Below are 21,252 nucleotides of genomic sequence, written 5' to 3'. Positions count from 1 at the left end.
AGAGGTGGTGGCTCCGCTTCCCCACGCTTGGCGTGGCTGGGAGAGTGAGGAAGAGGGCCTGCTGCCCCCCCCTTGGTGTCTGCACTCCTATCCCCCAGTTCACCAGGGGGACAAGCTGAGGGTGGCAGCATCTCACATGCCATGTGCCCCCCAACTCAGGCACCTGCAGTAGAGGTGGGGGGTCCAGGCCTGTGGCTGCGCCCCCCTTGTGGGAGCAGTCATCGTCTCCCCATGATCAGACTCCCCTAGCCCCTCCACTTTACCCCAGGTCCAACTTGAAGGCCCTCCTCCCCCCATTTGAGTCTCTGTCCTCCCCTCTCCGCCCCCCCAGGGTTTCCCACCACAGGGTCTGGAAGTGTGTGTGTGTGAGACACCCATTGAGCTGTTACTGGAAATCAGAATTAAAAATCAGGGAGTGTTTTCCCTCGTTTCTGTACCCAGGCACCTGCTGCATTCCTCGTGGTGGTAGGAGGGAGCAGGGGTGTCTGTGGTGTTATCACCCTATGGCCATGTCCGTGGTGCTGGCCCCGACCCACCTGCGAGGCCTTGGTACCCTGTGGCATGGCCGTGTGGGAGGGGACACTTATTGGTGCCTCTTCTCTCCTCCAGTGGGAGGACAGCTGGAGCTACACTCCCTGCACCTGCATAACTACAGGGAAGACCTTAAGGACCAGCTCGCCTGCAGGCAACATCTGGGAGCTGTGCCCACAGGCTGGTGTCCCTGCCGCCCAAGGTGGACCTAGTGAGGCTCCTGCAGTTACCTGTGGCCCAGCCCTTCCCGGCCACAGACTGGTCACACCCAGGATTCTTCTTCCAGTGGGAGTGGGGCTGGCTGAGGCTGCAGAGGCCCCGGGCCCTTGGAAAGTTGGGGTCTACCCTGCTTCTTTTCCTCTCCCTTGTGTTCAGCCGCCGAAGCTCCATCCACCAGGGACACCTGCTCTCCCTTACTGCCCGGAGCAGCCCTCAGCAACCTGCCCCTGTGGGGCAGCCTGGCTGGGCTGGAGGAGAGGTGGGCCAGGGGCTTGGGGATTCGTGAGGGCCGCTTCCCAGGCCTGTGGTCTCTCCGGGGCCGGATCCTGGGCCTTAACTTCAGCTTGTAGATGGACGGCACCCTCTGGGGTTTCCGGAGTGTTCTCCTGACCTTGACTGGGTGTGCTTTGGTTGTGTCAGAACCCAAGTCCAAGGGTGAAGGCATCGTGGCTTCCGGGCTGGCAGACAGCATGGCGGCTGATCGGTCCTGCCCTCCGGCAGGTGGTCCCGTCCCCATCCTTGTACTCTTGGCACTGACACTTGTCCTTGGTCCACTTTGTCTGGCTCCCAGCTTCTCTTCAGGGCCACCTGGGCCTGCAGGAACAGCTGGTTTGGGGGAACTGGTAGGGGCTGCCTTCCAGGCCTCCAAGTCTACCTTCAGGAGTGCTGGGGGACCCTGAGCCAGCTCTTGAATGACTTTGTCATAAAGACCGCCAGGCTCAGGCCATCGTGGGCCCAGGCTGGGGACGTAGACTCCACTGCGAGGGATGCCCTGAGGCCCTGCGCTCCCCACTGCTAGTAGCTTCATGTTGGCCACAATCTCCTGGTTGAGGTCATGGTGGATGGTGAGCAACCCCTCGGTCCTGTCCTTCTGGGGGTCCCCAGCATTTGCTGTGACACAGGTGTGTGGTTTGTGCTCCCCTATTGAGCAGTCCCCATGACTGGTCCCAGACGGGTCTCCCACAGCGGCCCTTAATGGGAAAGGGCCTCTCCCTCGCTCTGTAGCAGGACCTCCGCCTGCACTGCCTGTTGTCGGGGGGTGGGTTGCAGGCAGCCAGCCAGGGATCCTGGTGAGTTTTTTGACAGCAGATGGCTTCCTGGGGGGCAGGGAAGGACCCCTGGTCTCTCCCTCCAGGGGCGGCTTGAGTCCCTCGAGGGACTTGGCTGAATTCGAGGCACGAAGCAGGGGAGACGGTCCTTTTGCTGACGCCCCCTTGGCAATGGCCTGAGGGACACGGAGTGTCTGGGGCGTGGGTGCCCTGGCATGAGTTCCCCCACTGGATGTCTCCTCAGGAACCCAAGGAGTGGGAGCCTGTCCTCTGGGGAGTGCGGGCGAGCAATGCTCTGTCCTCCCAAGCGAGGTGTACGGTGGGGCGGAAGCCAGCTGGGTCCGGGACGGGATGCCTGCTGTCTCCTGGGACCTGCAAGGGAGAAGCACAAGGCTGGAACAGCAGAGAAGCCAGGCCCGCGGGAGCCCCCCTCTCTAGGGCAGGCCGGCTGCAGGAAGGGGTGGTCGGTGGTCAGGGGGCTGGGCCTCCTGAGAATGAAATCCCTGCTCCTCTATGCCCCAGGGTCCTCCACTTCTACCCCCATTTCCCCATGCAGCCGATTCAAGGAGCCTGGTCCAGGCGGGGGGTACCTCAGACCCCTGGAAGGATGCTTCCAAGCCAGAGGTCTGTCCACCAGAGGGCGCCACACTCAGGCGCGGTCTCGGGTTCTGTCTACCCTGGAATGGCATAAGGCCCTTAGGTGAGTCTGTTCTCTTTCTGAGCCTCAGTCTCCTTGTCTGTGAAACGGGTGGGTCAATGGAGTCACCAGAAAATCCCAAGCTTTTTGGTTCTGCCCCTGCCCCATACCTCAGGACCGGCACCATCTCTCTGAAGACCCCCGCTGCTGCTCCTTGTTCACCACAGGGCCTGGGGGAGGAGGATGCTGGGGGCCTCAGCTTCCGGCCTGCAGCTGTGTACGTCTTCCAGTCCACAGCAGGCAGTGGGCTCTGAGAGCGGCTGATGGTCATCGTGGGCTGGGGCTGTGAGGGGCCATCCAACAGCTTCACCTCATGCTGCACCGGGGGCGTGGGGGGCTTCAAGGAGCTGCCCGGCTTGTGCGCTACCAGCGCAGTCCACCGGAGAAAGGAGAAGAGGGAGGGCTCAGTTCCTGCACCCCAGCCCCCTCTTACCGTACCCAGCTCCCTGCTTCTCAGGCAGGAACCCTACGGTGGCAGCACCAGTGTCCTCGTAGGAGATGGGGGACAATGTCTGTGCAGGCCCACAGCTGTCACTTAGATGCTGTGCTCATTTGGGGCTGGCTTGAAGGGATCATGGAGATCACGGGAATGCCGGAAGACCTTCCAGGTTGTGCTTGGACTAACTCGCATACCCCAGGACCAGCACCGTGGGCACCAGACGGAACAAATGCTGATTCTGTGTGAGGTGTGCGCCCTCTGCTGGCTGTCCTTAGCTCTGCACCATGGCTGCTGGATCCTCCCCTCCCTCCCACCTACTCACGCACTTCTGCTTCCAGCCTCCCAGCCCAGCCCCACTGGGGGTTGAACTCACAGAGGGAGGTACAGCGGCAGGGGTCATGCTTGTCCAGGTAATGGCCGAGTGTGTCCCAGCCGCCCCCGACACGCACCATCACGTGGTCCCGCAGGATCTGAGGGTGCGAAGGTGAGGTTGAGAGCCAGCAGAGGGCAGCCCACAGCCCTCCAGTGCTCACCTGAGGATGCTGGTCCTACGCTCATGCCCTAATGGGCACCCTCTTAGATGCACACACCTCTTGGGTGTGCTTGGAACTTGCATATTTACTGTGTGGCTCTCCCCTGGCCCATGTTGTCATTGAGGGGACAAGCTGGCACACAGGGAGTGAGGAATACCCCCATCCTGGTGTTACATAGCAGGCCCTGGAGCACCCCCTCTTCTCCCTTGGCTGGCCAGGTGCTAGCCCAGTACACGCTCATCCCAGCTGCCTTTGACTCTGCCCCTGGTGTGTGCCCTGCAGGCCACAGCAGTCCTAGCTGCACCTGTCTGCACTAGCCTTTTACCTCAGCTGAAAAATGGGGCCACCGTTCCCAGCCCTGCCCGCCTCTCAGCACTGCTGCCTTGGCAGGGTCTGTGTGAGAGCTCCCCCCAGGCTCGCTGCACTTCTCATGTGGCTTGTGCTCACACCAAGGGCTTGGCCGAACTTCCAGAGCTGCTGGCCGCATCCCTGGGTACAGGTCACCTGCAGCCAGGTACAGTGGGAGGCCCATCTCGGATCCCTACTCCTGTGCACGTGACAGCCGGTGCTGAGCTGGGCCCACTGGGCATGGGCAATGGGGTCTGTGCACTGATACAGACGTGATGCTCTCACTGCACCTGTGCATGGGTGGGATAGGAAAGTGGGACTTCCAGGAATGGGTGAGGCTGTAACAGGGACAGGATCACCAATGTTGCCACATGTCGCCTAGAATTCTCAGGGGGCCAGGAAAGCCCCGAGGCCTGGTGGCTTCTGTGCTTGCCTTCAGGCCCCATGGGAAGACAGCCTGGCAGCCCCTCTGCCCCCATGGGGGACTTACACGGATGAAGATGACGGTGTTGGAGTCCCCCACTTGGTACTTGCCCTCCGACACCTTGACCATGGAGAACTGCACTGGGCATGTGCAGCGGCTCACGAGGCTCTGCACCTGTGGGCAGGGGGCAGTGGACTCAGCCTTCCCCTCCGCCCAGGCAAATAGGGGCTCTGCTTGTCCCCACAAACACCCCCAAGTTTTCTACTGAGGTCAGGGCTGAGGGCTCTGGGGAAAGCCAGAAAGAGAAGAGAATAGAAAAGACTGGAATGATCCAGTGAGGACAAGACCTAGAGCAGTCACCTACAGCCCCAGGCCTTCAGGGTCAGTGCACGAAGGCGTGGACGTGTGCTGGACGAAGGAGGTGGCCCAGGACAGCAGAAGGGGTTGGGACGGGCTCCTCGCTCGGAAGCCTTGGGTTAAAAGACCTCCCTGAGCTCCAGGTTCCTCGCTGGTAGAAATGGGGTTTGTCACAGTTAGGATCCTTGGCAAGGAAAGCCCCCAGCATTTGGCATGCCCTGGTGTGGGCATTCTTCCAATCAGACCCAGGCTGTCCCGAGCCCCTGCTTATAGAATTGTTCACCTTTACATCAAAACTCCTGGGAAAGCACCCTGAGGTATAGACCTGGGGAAACCTGGATGCTCGGGTTTGTCTGAAGCCACAGCCACACGGCCCCTGGGGGCTGTACAGGTGCCAGGGACAGGACCCAGTGAGCAGTCCTTATCAGGAGCAGATGTGCAGTGCTCACGGGCACATCCTGACAGCTGCCCTTGGAGAAAGGAGCAGAGTGAGGAATGCAAGCCATGGCAAGCACCAACGCCCACCAGGCGCCCCTTCGTGCAGACCCTGTCCCAGGCCCCTGGCAGGGGCTGGCACCTGTGGCAGGAACAGAAAGGCAGTGCTGGGACAGGGCGCCCAGCACACAGTGGCTGCATCTGTGGCCGGGGAAGCAGTGGAACTCGAAGTTGAACCAAGGTGTCAGGGCCATTTCAACAACCATCCCACAGAGGCGTGAGTGAGGAGTGGAGGCTGGGACAGCAGCAAAAGACGATGATTGGCACTGGGGTAGCAGCAATCACCAGGGGTTAATGTGACTGCACACCACAGCACAGTGCCTGGGTGCATTCCTAACTCCACTTCCCATTCCAACTTCTTGCTAATGAGCAGCAGGACTTGGGTCCCTGCAACCCATAAGGGAGACCCCAGATGGAGCTCCTGGCTCCTGGCTTGCTGCCTGGCCCAGCCCTAGCTGTTGCTGGCATCTGAGGGGTGAACCAGCCCATGGTGGACTCTGTCTCCCTCTCCCGCCGTTTTTTAGATAAAACACACACTCAAATCAGTGCCAGAGTGCGGGAACTGGCGCTAGAAGAGGGTGGCTCGGGGGTGGCTGCGGACAGCGGGCTCTAGGGGTCTGGTCGCTGCTCACCACGTGGTCCAGGTTGCGGAGGTGGCAGGGCCGGGGCGCGGGCGGCGGGTGGGCTGTGGGCAGGGCTCGCTCCCGCCGCAGCTCCTCATCGATCTCGGCCTCCAGCTGCACCAAGGCGGGCGCGGCCACGCCAAAGCGCCAGGCGCGGCGGCCCAGCTCCAGCAGGCACAGCACCACGCTCTTGACGTTCTTGCGCAGCACCAGGTCTTCGGTCTCGAACATCAGCACCTCTGGGGTGGGCAGGGGAGAGAGGGCATGTGGGTAGCGTGCATCTGCAGACCCGGGCCAGGCCGGGCCCCAGCGTCCCTCCTCGGAGCGGTGCTGGCTGAATTCACACGGGGTCTGGGCAGGCCGCATTCATGGCAATGGCTGGAACCTTGGCCCCATCCCGGGAAGGGAAGCAGTTTGCTCCGAGCCCTGTGCCTTTAGTACCCACCAGGCCTTGCACACCCAGCTCCGTAGGGGCTAAAAAGGTAGGCTCAGCCCAGAGTCCTTCCTCTCTCCCACCCAGCTCTGTGATCCTGTGCTAGTCTGGACTAGACTCTGAGCCTCCTCTTGCCCATCTGAGACATGGGATGACCATCATTACTGGGGCACCAGTGGTTCTTCATCCTCCAAACCTGCTCCTCACTGCCCTCACAGGCCCTGCCTCACCCCTACCTACTTTGGCCTGAGGGAGTGAGTGACATTTGCCCGCTTCTCACCCCTAGGCTGGAAACCAGCGGGATGGGGGTCCTGATACGCCAGGCTCTGGGCTCAGGGTGCAGCCCACCTGCAGCTTCCCTGGGTTTCTCCCCGTGCTGGCTCTGTGCACCCCGCGCCTCCGTGTGGGGAGTACTCTTCGCATGTAGCCCCCTTCTGAGGCTCCCCTCCCCTTCCTCACTTCTGCTAGTCTGAGGCCACCTGACTGAGCCGCTCCTTCTGGCTCACAGGGTCACACGCCAGGCACGTGTGTACACATACACACCCTAACAGGCACACGTATACATACACATGCACCCCAACAGGTGCCCATGTACACACACACACCCAATCACCTGGGGTGGTGACTTGTGTCCCCCACCAAAGGTCGCCTTCCTTGGGCTCTGAGGTAACCTGTCTCAGACATGTCAATTGGCTGGGATTTCTCTGAGCTGGGGGGCTCTGAGGCATGAAAAGAGAGGAACTAGCTCAAGGCCGCTCTGGAAGGAAGATCCGGGCTCCTGACCCCCACCTCCTTCCCCCTGCCCTCCCGGGGATCCAGCCCAGACCTGAGAACAGGGACCCCTGTCCCCCGAGGTTTGGGTGGGACCCCGTGTAAGGTTACCTTGGATTCCCATCTCCTTGCGACACCACTGGATGAAGTTGGAGACGTTGTCCCTGGCCTGGAAGGTGCCTGGCTGGGCAGCCCCATTATAGGCAACACCGGCCTGGGGTACAGGAAGTCTGTGGGCTTCGCCAGGAGCCCGAGCCACAAAGGCCAGCGCAGCCTCGGTGATGGCATTGGCGTGCCGGCACAGGACCAGGCCTGTCTCCAGCACTTGCAGGAAGTTGGCTGCGTCGATGTCCAGCCCATACAGATCCCGAAGCCACTCAGCCAAGTCTTCCTTCATGGCCTCCAGGTAGTGCTCGCTGGACTTAAAGGACCGGATGCTGCGCACGGGAGGCTGCAGGGTCCCAGGCCGCTTCCTGCGATCCTCGGGCTGGGACATGGCTGGAAGCCTCTCCTCTCCTGCCACCTGCCCAGGCTCTGCTCCCAGAAAGGAGAACTGAGACTCCCAGCTCTGCTCCTTGCCGCAGCTAGTTTCAGCCTTCAGGCCTGCCGGGCCCAACCTCCACCCCCCACATTCCTCAGGCCCAGCCAGAACTTTCCTTGCTTGAGGGCCTTGTGGAGACCTCCCCCGGCTGACGTCCAGTGAAGTCCCAGCGGGCTCCTCTCTCTCTGCCCCAGGCCTGGACAGGTTAAGTGGGCCACCTGCCTCCCTCCGCCAGCACCAGAGCACAGCTGGCCGGCAGCCTCGCAGTCTGCTTCCCTCTCCTCTCCTTGGAGACTGCTACAAACACTCCTTCCCGTGGGCAGCCCTGCAGGGCGGCCTGCAGCCAGCCACCAGGAAGCAGGGGTTGGGGGGAATAAAGCACGGCCTGGGGAAGGCAGTGGAAGAAACCCCAGAGGGAAGCCACAGATGGCAGAGGACCACGGATCCCCTGAGTGGCCATCCTGCTGCCAGCCGCTCCTGACCTGGGTCCTCTGGCTGCAGGATGGGAACAGCCATGCCCCTATGTCTGGGTTGTGTGGGGGTTAATGTACATAAGATCTGGCCCTGGGGACATGCAGGCTCCTGTTCCCAGAGGTCCCTGGGCCCCTCTCTCACCACGTGGGTCTTCTGCAGTAGGCTGTCTGGTCCAGCCACTGTGGCACAGTGATACCTTCACTTCCCTAGGCGGGCACTGTGCTGCAATGGGCACAGCTGCTGCTTGGGACGGCTGTATCCTGTACAAGTTCAAGTCCTGCCTCCCCGTGCTTCCTATCCAGCTCCTTGCCAATGTGCATATGTGTGGGAGGGCAGCAGCTGGTGGCCCAAAGTGCCCAGTCCCTGCCACCCATGTGGGAGACCAAGATGGAGTTCTAGGCTCCGGCTCCAGCCTGTCCCAGCTGTTACTAGCATGTGGAAAGATGTCTCTCTGTCTCTCTCTCGTATGTGTCTCTCTCTGTTAGTCTGACTTTGAAATAAAATAAATGCCTTTTTAATGCTTTTAAAGACTTATTATTTTTATTGGAAACAGTCACAGAGAGAGGGAACAGACCTTTTATCCCCTGGTTCACTGCCCAGAGGGCCACAATGGCTAGAACTGAAGCCAGAGCCAAGAGCTTCTTCCAGGTCTCCAACATGAGTGCAGGGGACCAAGGACCTTAGCCAGCCTCTGCTGCTTCCCAGGCCACCAGCCTCTGCTGCTTCCCAGGCCACAGCATCTTTTGGGGGTGATGGAGGGGGGCAAAACAGATTCTTGGGTGCTATTGGAGACTATTCCTGGACAGAACCCTGGGAGCAGGTGAGATTCTAGTCCCACCCACTGTGACCCGACAGGGGCTCCAGAGACTGAAACAAGCTCTTGGGGCCTTGGACAGCCCCTCTCTGATCAGAGGAAGCAGGCAGTATAGCTGTGGGAAGAATGGATAAGCACAGTGAGTGGGACTGGGGGCAGGGTGGGACCAGGCCAGAAGCTGGGGGCTCTAGATCCCAGCCTGGAAGTGTCAGCCGGCTCATCACCTGAGTGAGCCCCAGGGGAAGTCAAACCCTTTCTGGTTACCCATCCATATTCTCTGGAAGCCCTCTGTTTTCTCCCTTCTGGTGACTCCTGATGTCCGCTCCTCCCACCCCGCACCTGTTCCTGTGCTGGCCCTTGAAGTCTCTGGTCTGGACCATCCTATAGACTGATAAGGGTGGGTTAAGATAGAAGGAAGAGAGCGATTTTCCATCAACTGGCTCAACCTCAAATGGCGCAACAGATGGGACTGGGCCAGGCCACAGCTAGGAGCCTGGAGCAGTATCTTGGTCTCCCACATATGTGCAGGGACCCAAGCACTTGGGCCATCTTCCACTGCTTTCCCAAGCACAGCAGCAGAGAGCTGGATGGGACTCTGAGCAGGCAGGGCCTGGAGTCAGGCAGCTCCCACTCCAGTGCCACTATGCCAGTGCCTAGGGGTCCCTCTTCCAGTCACACTGCCAGGTGTTGGGTGTCAATCACCTGGCCACAGGTGGTGCCCAGTCACGTTCAAGCGGACCCACTTTGAGGGGGGAATTGTCTATATAGGAAACAAAAGGCTAACAATCACCTGTTAACTCAGTGCAATCTGTTTATTGGCAGCTCACCCGAGGAGCAGCTCCCCTCTCCAGAGCCAGTTAGAATACAGGTGGTGCGACCTTGGGCAGTCATGCTCGTTGCTAGCGTGCGTTTGGTCGTTTCTAACTCCCCAAGCCGCGGGCTGGATGTGGTGCAGTCACTATCTCGCATCAGCCTCTGCCTTTTCGGGGTTCAGGGAGTGGGCAAGTCAGAGATCCCTCTTCCCTGGGGACAGCAGTGTTGCCCTGGCCTCTCTGCTCGCAGGTGCCAAGACCCCCTTGTGGAAGAAGGAGCTGGAAGAGCCCGGGGACGCGGAGACCGAGCAGGAGGACACGCAGGAAGGCTCGGAGGAAGAGGATGAGGAGAGGCGGCCAGAGGAGCCGGATGAGGGCGAGAAGGAGCTGCGGGAGGCGCAGGAGGCCGAGGGCCCCGAGCGGGGCTCGGTGTCCTACTGTCCGCTGCGCCAGGAGCCCAGCACCCAGCAAGTGGCGCTGCTGCGACGCGCCGACAGCGGCTTTTGGAGCTGGTTCAGCCCCTTGGCGCTGCTGGGCGGCCTGGCAGCTCCTGCCGACAGGTGAGGACCCGCCTGGAGGGCCGGGAAGGCGCCGGGCACCGCCGGGCGCTGAGCGCTCGGTCCCTGGCCCGCAGGAAGCGGAGTGTCCCGGAGGAGCAGTGTGTGCTGGAGACGCGGCGGCGACCCCCGCGTCCCGGGTGCTGCGCGCACTGCGAGATCCTGTTTTGTAAGAAATGCGGGCTCCTGCACAGCTCCCCGGCCTACGTGGCGCATTGCATCCTGGAGCACACGGAGCTGGGTAAAGGCGAGGGCCGCCAGGGAGGGGGGCACACCCCCTTGGGTGGGAAGACCCACGGTTGACGCGGGGTCCCCTCATCTGCCATCCAGCGCCCACCAGCATGGAGTCCGGTGCCACCTAGAGCACGCGGAGCCGCCCCCCCCCAACCCCCCCGCTCCAGGCAGAGTTCACATGCACCTGACTCCGCACCAGCACCACGTACTGACAGCCTCATGTGCAGGCCCGTCCCACATGGGCAGAGGAAATCACCTCTGGGCTTCCCTCTTTCCTGTGGGGGACAAACCCTGCCCCACTTTCTCCTGAATCATCCAATAAAGCCTCAATGGAAGTGTCAGCGCCTGGAGGCAGTGGAGAAGTGAAACCGGACAGGCAGCACAAGGCTTTGCCCTGAAGGGCAGTCAGGGGCCGTTCTAATCCCCTGCAGAAAAGGAAATGAAGGCCTGAGGCTAGGACCCCCCCCCCTTGCGGCCCCCAGCCCCAGCCTACGCCCTGCTCTGCTCCCAGGCCCTGACAGGTGTGGGATGGGCAGGGTGCCTGAAGAAGCTGATACTGTAGTACAGTGGCAGCCGCTGCTGAGGCACAAGCTGGGAGCTGGTTCCTTCTGCAGGCATGCCAGCTATGCTCGCCAGACAGCAGGTGCCTGGGGAATGGGGTGGGGTGATGGTGGTGGTGCTGCTGTTGTGGCCACTGTGAGCAGAGGTCTCCCCTAACCTGCAAGTGCCTGCAGCAGCAAGCTGGCCTGGGAGGCTGGAGGACAGTTTGTCCCGTAAGGCGAGGTGGGCCCTGTCCTCCATCGCTATCTCACACACAGCTCGCTTCCCCACCCCGCCCCATCCTGGCTGGCCTGGGAAGGCAGGGGCACTCTGCTTCCTGCAGCTGCACATACTGGCTGCAGCTGCTTCCCGCCTCCAGGCCCAGCAGCCAGGGGCATCTGTACATTGCAGCTGCCGACAAAACGCCAGAGGTCACATCAGCCTCCCTGCTGCTGTGTGACCCGGTGCCCCCGGAGGTCCAGTGAGGTAGAAAACCCTTGACCTTCACGTACCCAGCTCCTTGCAAGGGAGGCCTCTGATGAGCCGGGCCGGGAGGATGTGTAGCTGTGTTATGCAGCCTCCCGGGCTGGGCCCTGCCCTGCCATCTCGCAGGTGGACTGCACCATTAGCAGAAGCAGCAAAATCCCTGAGGCGTGGGGAGCAGCAAGGTCAGTTGGCAGGAGTAGCCAGTGGGACCTGGGACCTTTGCTTGCTTGTCCTTGGAGTAGGCCCACCTACTCCTGCATGGTGGCAACAGCCAGGGAACCAGCGCAGACACATCACTGCCAGGCCTTGGCCGGGGAGGCTTGGGAACTTCCAAGCCAGGGGGACAGGGGAAATGACTGGGCCCTGAGGGGTCCAGGAGTTCCTGTGCCCTCAGAACAGGGTGCCCCCCGAGTTGGCGTGCCAGCACCCCATCCAGGGCAGCTCCGTGGCCCAGCGGCCTGAGGTGGTGACCCGCAGTCTGGCCTGGTCCAGGCTCCAGTAGCGATCGTCTCTAAAGAAGAGGATGGAGCCATCAGGCCTCGGCAGGGCGCCGCTGATCTCCTTGGGGACACCGCCCCAGTCCCGCAAGCTTCGGGGGTAGTAGGGCTCCACACGCGGTTGTCCCGGGGCCAGCACGTAGTAGCGGGTACCCTTGAAGAGGACCAGGCGACGCAGAGGTGGGAAGAAGAGGGCAGCGTCGGGGTGACGGGGCAGGCCCCCTGCTCGACACAGCTGCGGTGAACCCCGCACTGGCTCAGGGCCCCGGAATCTCCAGCACCGACTGCCTTGGGGTACCGGGAGAGAGAGGGTGAGCGCTCCACCCCACCTCTGCTACCGTCAAGGAGAGGTGGTAGGGGAGGTGCAGATTGTCATGCTCTACACTTCCAGCAGGTGTCAGCAGAGGGCAGGCAGCAGGAAGCAGAGCCTGTTCCCTAGGTGCTTGGGTGAGGAATGAAAAGCCAGCAGGGACCGCTATCTACACTACCGTTACCCCAGGTTCATCCTGTCGGGCTCGGGGCGGTTTTGTTCCCGGCTGTGTTACTGAGGTATTACCATGCATCCAGCAACATGCTGCATGCTCTAAGCTCAAGCTTTTCAATCCTCTTTCCCCACGTGTGCTTTTCCCAATTGAAGAAATGCAAGCTCCAAAAGTTAGGGGAGATCCCCCAAGACCCCATAGCCAGGAGTCCAAGGAAGATATAGTGCCTGGCTCCAGTGCAGTCCCCTGCCTTCCTCTAGACTGCTCCGGAACACTCCCTGGGGAAAAGCTGCTCACCTGCTGCTTCTCACTGCACCTGCGGGCAAAGCCGCCTCACCTCCCTTCGTGTGGGACTTACCATGGACCCCTTTCGCTTTGTGTCCCCTTTTGTCCTCAGGCAGGACACCTCCCTTCTCTCTCTGCTGTTTCAGCCACCCCAGGGTTTGGTACCTTTGAAGAAGTAGAAGTCTCCATCCTCCAGCGACACTGCGGCCGCCTCAATGTTGGGGGGCAGCCCAGTCCACCTGTCCTGAAGTGGACGGGGCTCTGAAACGTTGCCATCCGCTGTCACCTCCCAGAAGTAGCCCCCTTTAAAAACGTACAGCTGCTGCTGCCCGTCTGTCCAGAGACAAGAGAGCATGGAGGACTGATTATCAGCCTTCTAGGGAAGGTGGCCCACCTCTGGTTGCCCAAGCAGGCAGGCAAGGATATGCTGGGCTCAGGCGTGGGCAGACAGAAACGTGTGCGGGAGAAAGCATGGCTCCCCCCAACCCCCTAACTTAGTGTGGCTTGGTGTGGCTGCGCTTGGTACCCACCCCCAGCCCAGGGTGGGGTGGGGAGGAGGGCAGAAGGAAGCGAGGAGCAGGAAGCGAAGGCAGGGCCTTCTTACCTACAGTGATGGCATCGAAGGGAGAGTGGCAGTACTTGGGACTCTGGGTTTCAGGTCGCCTGTCCTGGGGGCCATGGGGGTCCCAGGCTTCAAAGTCTGTGAACAGTTTCCCGGGGAGCTGGGCAGCCACGGAGCGCCCCAGGGGCTTCCCTTTATGGGGGCGGGGAGAAAAGGGAGAGAACACGTGGGGGGGTGTGCTGAGAACTCAGGGCCGCCCACCGCTTCCTTTCAGAATGACCTAGGGGCAGGGGCAGGGAGGAAAGTGGGAGCTGGGGCTTGAGTTGCCCCTCACCCCAGGCGTCTCCTCTTCTACCCGAGAGCCTGGGAACAAGCAAGGGTTAGGAACTAAGAAGGGCGGGGGTCTCGGTCCCCCCTAGTCCCCGGGTGGCACCAGGACGGGGATGCGCATCTCCGACACACGCACCGTGTAACTACAGCAATTACAGCAGTAGCTCCACCGCTAGCCCTGGCTTGGGGGAGGATTGAGGCGCCAGCGGGGCCAGCCTGCTCCCGGCTTCTCTGCCGCAGCTGCGTGTGAAGGTGCTGGGAGCAGAGGAAGTGCCTGGCCGGGACAGACACTCGCAGACAGCAGGCGCTGCTCCTACCTGCACCCGCGGGCGGCTCCTGGGCTACAAAGCACGCTCACAGCCCCGCGAGGGAAGCCGGTTTTCAGCTGGTACCCTTTTCACAGCAGGTGAAGCTGAGCGCAACCGCTGACCCGAGGTGAGTGGGAGCAGGTGTGGGGTGGGGAGGGGCACCGCTGTAGGCTGTCTGGAGGAGCCGGCCCCAGGGGCTGAGGAGACACTTGGGCGGGGAGGGGGTCAGGGAAACGACTGTGGGGGGAGATGAGGGGCGGGATGCTGGTGATGTTGGAGTCAGCGACTTGGGAGAGATCAGTTGAGGAGAGCCAGGGGTTTAGGGTCGTGAGGAGCCGGATCACAGCATTTAGGGACGCGGGGGCGGGGACCTTGTGGAAGGAGCCGGGGGTCAAGGCCGGGGCGGGACCGGGGCTCACCGTAGAGCCGCTGCACGGCCAGCACGTCGTCCCAGCTGAGCAGCGCGTCACGGCCCAGCCTCTTGTAGTAAGGCGCCATGAGGGCGCGCGGCGCGGGTGAGTGGGTAAGGCCCAGCGTGTGGCCAATCTCGTGCGCCAGCACCACGAACAGGTTGCGCCCGCGGCGGCTCAGGGACCAGCGCTCGTCCTGGTCGAAGTGCGCCTCACCCCTGCGGGGCAGGAAGGCGTGCGCCAGAGCTCCCCCTGCACGTGGTGGAGAGGGTTAGGGGGCAGCCTAGGCCAGGTCCTGCCGCCAAGTCCTGCAGCCCCTCCTCCCCAGCCCCCAAAGCAGATGATGTCGTGGCGGACTGTGGTCTGAGACAGATAAAGCCTGGAGCCCAATCGCGCTAGTTCCCACCCTACTTTTTGTCATTTGCCAGCAGTGTGACCTTAGGCAGCCACTCTTACCTCTCTGCGTCCTAGCCCTCTGATTTGGGAATGGGCATAGTGATACTGAGCTTGCCTAATGATAATGACGGGGCCTAACGTCCTGCTTCTGGTTGTGGGTGCTGGATGCGCTGGGTGTGGAGGGCTCCTGCCTGTAAACTTAAAAGATGGTGTACTTTGCTCTGTGTGTGTGTGTAGGCCCATACCCATGTGCTCCTGCCCTCCTTTCTGCCAGGGTTCCACTGGAGGGGGCATAACCCCCTGCTTGTCACTGGAGTGAGCAGAGGGAGTTGGGCTGGACCTGTGACTCGGGATGGAGCTTATTCCAAGGGCAGCGTCCAGCGCCCCGCCCCTCACAGCAGGGACAGTGACCCTGGCACGGGAGGTGGGAGGCTGGCAGCCTGGAGGCTTGGTGAGGGTCCTCTGTGTGGGGACTGACAGAGGCCATGAGGCTGGCATTCAAAGGACGGCTTCAGGAAGGCGTCTGGCATGGGGCTGAGATGCCACGCCGATGCCTGCATCCTATATCTGGGCACTGGGGTTCAAGGCCTGGGACTCTTCCTGTTCACGAGCACCCTGAGCCACAGGTGAAGGCTTGGGTGTGTGGGTCCCTGCCACCCACAGGAGGCCAGGACTAAGTTCCTGACACCAGGTTTCAGCCTGGCCAGTGCCACCTGCAGCAGGCAGAGAACCTCACGCTCTCTCTACCTTTCAAATAAGAACAAGTACTTCAACTTTCCGGAAAAAAAAAAAAAAAAAAGAGGAAATGCTCATGGGGGCATGGAGAGTAGGCCACAGTGGGAGGGGTCTCAGTCCCAAATCAGGGGACTGCTGGGGGAGTCCCTGTGCTGACCCCCAGCTCTTCTGGGTGCAGATGTCAACATGTTGTATGGGATGTTGAGAGCAGTGAGCTACATGAGAGTGCTCCTGGGAGATTCCTGCAAACCTAGCTTTCTCCCAGTCCTAACCCAGGTCCGAGCACAGGCCTGGAAGCGGGTTTCGCTGTACATGGGCTTGATGGGAAGCAGGATAGTGCCAAGGAGGTAGGGGCTTCGAGTCCCCTGTTTGAAGAGGTCTGATCAGGCTTCCTGTCTTCCTTTGGAAACAGGAGATGCCCAGGTCGCTCCTGGTTGAGTTCTGAAGGTCAGAGATGGGCAAAGGGGAGGAAGGGGACAGTTAAACAGCAGCCAGAAGCCTGCAGGTCAGGGAAATACAGAACTCTTTGTGTCTGTGGGTATATTTAGGTGTGAGGAGCACTTCTGTGGCTGCGGGGGCTCTGTGGCAGGTGGCGAGCAGGGCCACGGGGAGGGCTTAGAGGGTCTTTTAAGGCCCAGGTCTGGAGAACTCCACTCCTAGAGAGCGAGAGGGCACGAGCCTAGCTGCGCCAGAGTTGGATGACGAGGTCTTGGGAGATTCTCCCCAGAATAATTGAGACTCTCTGGAGCTTGCCAAGCACATCCCATGGAGGACCTCATGTGATGTGTGGCATATACCAGGGCAGGAACCACTCTTCCTGCTCGATTGGAACTTCCCAGGAAAGGGGTGTGGCTTGGCCAAAGCCACAGGGCGCATGACTGTATCAGTGCCACCTGGGACTGGGTTCCCTCCTGCCACATGGAGAGAGGTTTTGTGCCAGCACCTGGGCCGTCGAAGGCATTGCCCAGCCCGTCGTTGTGGTCCCCTTGGAAGAAGGTAAGGCGGATGTCGGCGGGGACTGTGGCCGGAGCCTCCCAGAACTCCAGGGCTGAGACGTTGCTCCACAGCTGGAAGGCAGCGTGCACGGCGCCCCGCACTGCGGACTCAGGCAGGCGCTCAGGCCAGTTCACCAGGCGGTAGGAAAGGTGCTGCTTGTACCACCTATTGCCTGCCACCAGAAAGACGGTATCAGCCACATAGGTGCCTGGCCCCCAGGGACCCAGTATGGTGGGAGCGATACCGTAACTCTTGCCCTGGGCAGTCCCTGCTGACTAGGGGTACACTATCCCCAGTGCAGGGGGTCTCCTGCAGAGTCCCCCGTCTAGGGGCTTAACCTATGGAGCTCCTCTTCTCACAGATGAGGTCCCCCCACAGCCTGGGATGAGCCTGAAAAGAGCTCGAGCCCCTTGCTCGGTGCAGTGCCTGCCCAGAGGGGCAGGGATGAAGGTGGGGCCCCACCCCCTCCAGGAGGCCCTCTTCCGGCCTGCCAGCGCCCCAGCCTGCAGCTGGCCTGCTACCAGGGGACCCTTTATGTGAGGTCCTGCCCTGCCCCCTCACCCTCCCCATTCCGCAGGGACTCTGGTTGGCTCTGAGGTAAAAGACAAACAAGAACAAAGGGTGTGTTTTGTCACTTGCCCAGAGATATTTTTCCATCTCTGCTTCTCACCCTTTGCCCTAAACTGCAACTCCTTCCTGAGGGCTAAGCTTCTGGCCTCTTGCCCCAGGCTGGGGTCAGCTGGGTCTGGGCCCTTGTGCAGTTCAGCATGCCCCCGGGGCCCGGAGTCAGGGGGCTGAAAGGACCTGCACCAGAGTTTGTCACTTCTGAACCCTGTGATCTCAGAAGCTGAGCTGGAGGTGTCCGGCAGACAACACACAGCTTGGAGGCTGCCCTTCTGAGCCTGTGGTGCCTGAGGGCCTCCGTGGCACTCCCGCTAAGCAGTGGGGGAGGGGTGACCCTTCTCCCACCGTGAGCCAGCCCAGCTCCATCAGAAGTAAGGCTGCCAAGCCTGTTTGGCCTGGCAGCCACCCAACCTCCTCCCAGCCAGTGACCAGCCCTGGGCTGGGGAAGAGAGAACACGAACATGGAAAGGCCTGGGGTCCAGAGGCACACCAGCTGGGCTTCCTTCTGTACCAGGAACCCTTCTACTGGTCACAACATGAGTCCCCGCCGTGCAGCACTGGCTGGTGCTGAGCCGGCTCACACCCCACCACAGGTGTCTAACTCCCACACTCTCTTCTCCTCTAAATCCTCCTCTTCTCCAGTCAAGTGTTAAGGCGATTGCTTCTGCCTTTTTCAATTAGAGGGTCCTCCTTCCAGGGGAGAACAGGAGGGCGGGCTATTCTCCATGACAGCCAGTCAAATGCCAGGTTTCAGGGGAAAAGTCCTCCCCTCTGGGAACTGTAGAGGTGGATAAGCGTGTGCGTGCCTTTGTGTGAGTGTTTGTGCATATGTATGTGCACACACATGTATGTGCATGCGTTTATATGTGGGGGGTGGGGGAGAAGAGGGAGGATGAATAGGAACTGGAACTTAGAGATGACTGTTCTTGGGCAGAGGGTCACTTGCATGCCTGTCAGGAAGGAGCCAAGGCTGGCCACTACATGCCTCTTCAAACTCCCATGGGGCAGAGTCCCAGGGGCACCTGGTGCTGCAGCCTGGCCCCACCCATCCCCCTTGCTGCAACGTCCGAAGGGGAAGAGGGAAGGAGAAGGAGCTGGGAAAAGCTGGAGGCACAAAAGGCTTTGGGAATCGTGAGTCCCGGCTAAAAAATGGGGGCCAGCGTGCCAGTCCCTCCACCTGCAGACTTGCCTAATGAACTGTGGAACCTCTCCAAATCTCTGTTTCCTTATGTGCAAGGTGGGGTCGGTGAGACTTGCACCCAAGTCAGGCATGAGGCTCAATTGCTCTACACTGTGGAGCTGCCTAGTGTGTGGTGAGGGCTCAGTAAATATCCATAGCCCTCTCCTGCCTTCCCCACTCCAGTTACAGCTATGCCCTCTCCAGCTGTGGGAAGCACACTGGGGCTAAATATCAGACTGCCCGCATTGAGAGGAGCAGCAGTCTGGGATGAGGATGCTGGGCGTAGCGCATACAACATCCAGCACACAGGGCAGCTTCCTGGCGCAGCAGCAGACATGGTGCATGGGACGGCTGCACTTCCCATTTTAGGCTTCCTGCTAATGCGTAATGGGGAGGCAGGGGGTGATGGCTTGGGCTGTGTCCTTGCCCCTCACCCCATCTCCTTGGCTCTCAGCTTCTGCCTGGCTGGTGCAGGCATCTAGGGGAGTGAACCAGCAAATGGGACACTTAAAAAACACCCACAATACCCGGTTACATGTGACCATTTGTCTGAAATCCAAATGGAACTGATTAGCCTATATTTTGTGTGGTGATTGGTTTGCCAGTGTCTTCTGTCCAAAAGGGATGCTCCCAACTGGGTCTCCATCAGTGTTTTCCCTGGGCCATGGGAAGGTGAAATGAACCAGGTAGCCCTGAGTTTAGGCCCCGGGGCAGCAGCTAACCAGTGCATTTTCCCAACAAGCTCTCTACTGGGTAGCCAGGGACCATTCCTCCTTTTAAGTGGGAAAGGGCCTGTGTCTTGGATGAGGGGGAAAAACTGCAGGGATGCAGCCAAGGGATGTGGCCACACCACTGAGACCTGAACCAGCCTCTCTGCTTGTTCTCTCAGTTCTCTCTTCTTTATTTGAAAGCCAGAGGGAGAAGGGAGACCTCTTCCATCCTCTGGTTCACTCCCCGAATGGTAACAAAAGATGAGGTCGAGATCACAGAATATCACGTGCATGGACAGCAGAGACCCAAGTACACGAGCCATTGCAATACCTGCTGCTTCACAGAGCACCGGCAGGAAGCTGGCAGGGAACACTGAGCAGGGACTCAAAGCCGGCCATCCTGGTTGGAGGATGCAGGTGTCCCAGGGGGCATCTTGACTGATATACCAAACTCCCCCCATGTTATCTCAATTCTGCCAGCACCTCCTGAGGTTTGCCTCCCCATCTCCTACATCATCCTCCCCTCTGTGGCCAGAAGTTGGAAGGCTGAACATGCTGACTGCTCCACCAGGCCTGTAGTCAGCTAGCACGGGGACCCCAGAATGGCTCGATGTATAGATGCCATGGAACTGGACTGGCAGATGCCTGGAAAGTCACCCTCCAACAGCAGAGGGAAACTGCCCATGGATCAGCTAAGAAATGGGAATACATGGTATGCCTTCTGTCCTGTCTAGAATGAATGCAGTTGAACTGTAAAAGTACTTAACACAGATTGCAACTGGCAATAGCCTAAAGTCCTCATTGTAATATTAATTAAAAGCGAAAGCCTGACCAAAAAGTTAGAAATCCAAACATAGGGAAAACTGATCAGAAAAAAATTATATTTAAAGCAATACGGATGTTAAAATTACAATCAAACTTGTTTGCAAGACATGAGCCAAAAAATCAGAATTTCTTCATAAATCTAACATCTGTAATTTGACCCTGAAACATGGGATTTGGCAAAAGAAGGAAGCGGGGCAGGGAATAAAGCGATGAAAGGCAGAATCGCGACGGCAGAGACCCGTGTGCGTCAGACACGCTGTGGTGAAATGTTCAGAGCAGGCGAAACCGCAGACACAGAAAGGAGATTAGTGGTTGCCAGGAGGGCTGGGGAAGCGGGTGTGGGGTGATTGCTAATGGGCAAGGGGTTTCCTTTCGGGGTGATGAAATGGCTTGGAATTAGATTGTGGTCATGATTGCACAATTTCACAAATATACCTGAAACCACCGAGTTGTACACTGTAGTGGGTACACTGCACGGTACAAGAATTCTATCCTTCCAAAACTGTTTATTAAGATGCTACGACTGAAATCAAGTCAACTGAGGGATCCCATCTTGGTTAAGTGACTGTCATAGAGAATAATCGATTCTGATGGCAATAACCTCTGTAAGATACACATGGAAAATATTGGCCGCAGTTCAACTGCATCGCATAGCAAATGCATCCAGGAAACCAGTGACCTGAACAGGGTTTGACCCGGAAAACACTTGTACAATTCATACTTGAACAAATGTATCCATGAAGGTACAAATGTGATTTGAATGCCTTCATTCACAATTCTGGTCCTCGGGTCAAGAGCTGCTGTTTCCCGTCCATCCCCTTCCTAGGGAAGAGCGAGCACAGAACCAAGTCCATTTTTGTAGCCATGGCATTTTCACAGTGCTCACCTTGCCTTGCAAAGCGTTTCTTACGTCTCATTTTGGCTGCACGTCCAGCAAACAGGGCACCGATCCTCTCAGCCCAGGAGGCCTGACTGTCAGTGTCTGCGACCCCACAGCGGGGACGCATCATTTGGTGCAGGGTGGCCCGGTCTAGCACACCACTGACTGGCAGCTGGGACACCCACTGGAACTCTCTGTCAAAAGGAATTGAGATAAAGGACCACAAAGGGCAGGCAGGTGTAGGGATGAGGTCAGGGCTAGCGTGAAGATGCCGGCCTCCCAGGACGGAGGGGAGGGTTGGAGCTTTGTGCCCTAGCACCCCCAAGCCCTCCACACCCCACCACCCTACCTGATGGCATTGCTGAATTGTGTAGAGGTGGGAGCTTTGGAGACTTGTCCATCTAGGTATCCATACTTCTCCAGGAAGGCCTAAGGGAGAGACAGACTGCTGTTTTTCCTACCATGCTGCATTCTTGCCCCCTCCTGTGTTGCTGAGGGTTCATGGCGCATGCATCCTGCCCGACCTTCTCTCATGTTCCACCAGGGCATGTGAACCAAGGAAGAAAGAGTCCTGGGATTCAAATCAGACCTGGACTCCATCGCCTGCCCAGCCAGAGGCTCTCAGGCAAGTACGTGACCAAACATTTCTGCATGC

General features: G+C 59.6%; 3 protein-coding genes across 3 annotated transcripts in view; 1 reads left to right on the top strand and 2 right to left on the bottom strand.

The window, feature by feature from the left end:
* Positions 1–793: 793 nt before the first annotated feature.
* Positions 794–7,415, bottom strand: GAS2L2 (growth arrest specific 2 like 2). Its single transcript, XM_058676442.1, has 6 exons — positions 7,031–7,415; positions 5,725–5,954; positions 4,307–4,414; positions 3,309–3,405; positions 2,607–2,859; positions 794–2,171 (listed from the first exon to the last, which is right to left on the bottom strand). Exons 1-6 carry the CDS (start codon positions 7,413–7,415, stop codon positions 794–796), a joined length of 2,451 nt encoding a protein of 816 aa, XP_058532425.1.
* Positions 7,416–8,844: 1,429 nt separating this feature from the next.
* On the top strand, positions 8,845–10,484 carry C17H17orf50 (chromosome 17 C17orf50 homolog). The gene is made up of 3 exons (XM_058675414.1): positions 8,845–8,887; positions 9,811–10,120; positions 10,195–10,484. The coding sequence occupies exons 1-3, from the start codon at positions 8,875–8,877 to the stop codon at positions 10,418–10,420; spliced, it is 549 nt and encodes a 182-aa protein (XP_058531397.1). The 5' UTR covers positions 8,845–8,874; the 3' UTR covers positions 10,421–10,484.
* Positions 10,485–11,365: 881 nt separating this feature from the next.
* Positions 11,366–21,252, bottom strand: part of MMP28 (matrix metallopeptidase 28) — a 44,129-nt gene continuing 34,242 nt past the window's right edge. The window contains exons 4-10 of the mRNA XM_004593855.2: positions 20,947–21,026; positions 20,604–20,791; positions 16,326–16,550; positions 14,261–14,503; positions 13,246–13,395; positions 12,807–12,974; positions 11,366–12,162 (exon numbers count right to left, since the gene is read on the bottom strand). Of these exons, the coding sequence (XP_004593912.2) occupies positions 11,768–12,162; positions 12,807–12,974; positions 13,246–13,395; positions 14,261–14,503; positions 16,326–16,550; positions 20,604–20,791; positions 20,947–21,026 (1,449 nt within the window). The 3' untranslated portion in view covers positions 11,366–11,767. The remainder of the gene's footprint in view (positions 12,163–12,806; positions 12,975–13,245; positions 13,396–14,260; positions 14,504–16,325; positions 16,551–20,603; positions 20,792–20,946; positions 21,027–21,252) is intronic.

This window comes from Ochotona princeps, chromosome 17 (assembly GCF_030435755.1).
Source record: "Ochotona princeps isolate mOchPri1 chromosome 17, mOchPri1.hap1, whole genome shotgun sequence".
In the NCBI taxonomy this organism is placed as follows: domain Eukaryota; kingdom Metazoa; phylum Chordata; class Mammalia; order Lagomorpha; family Ochotonidae; genus Ochotona; species Ochotona princeps.
This window is presented reverse-complemented; position numbering and strand designations above follow the sequence as displayed.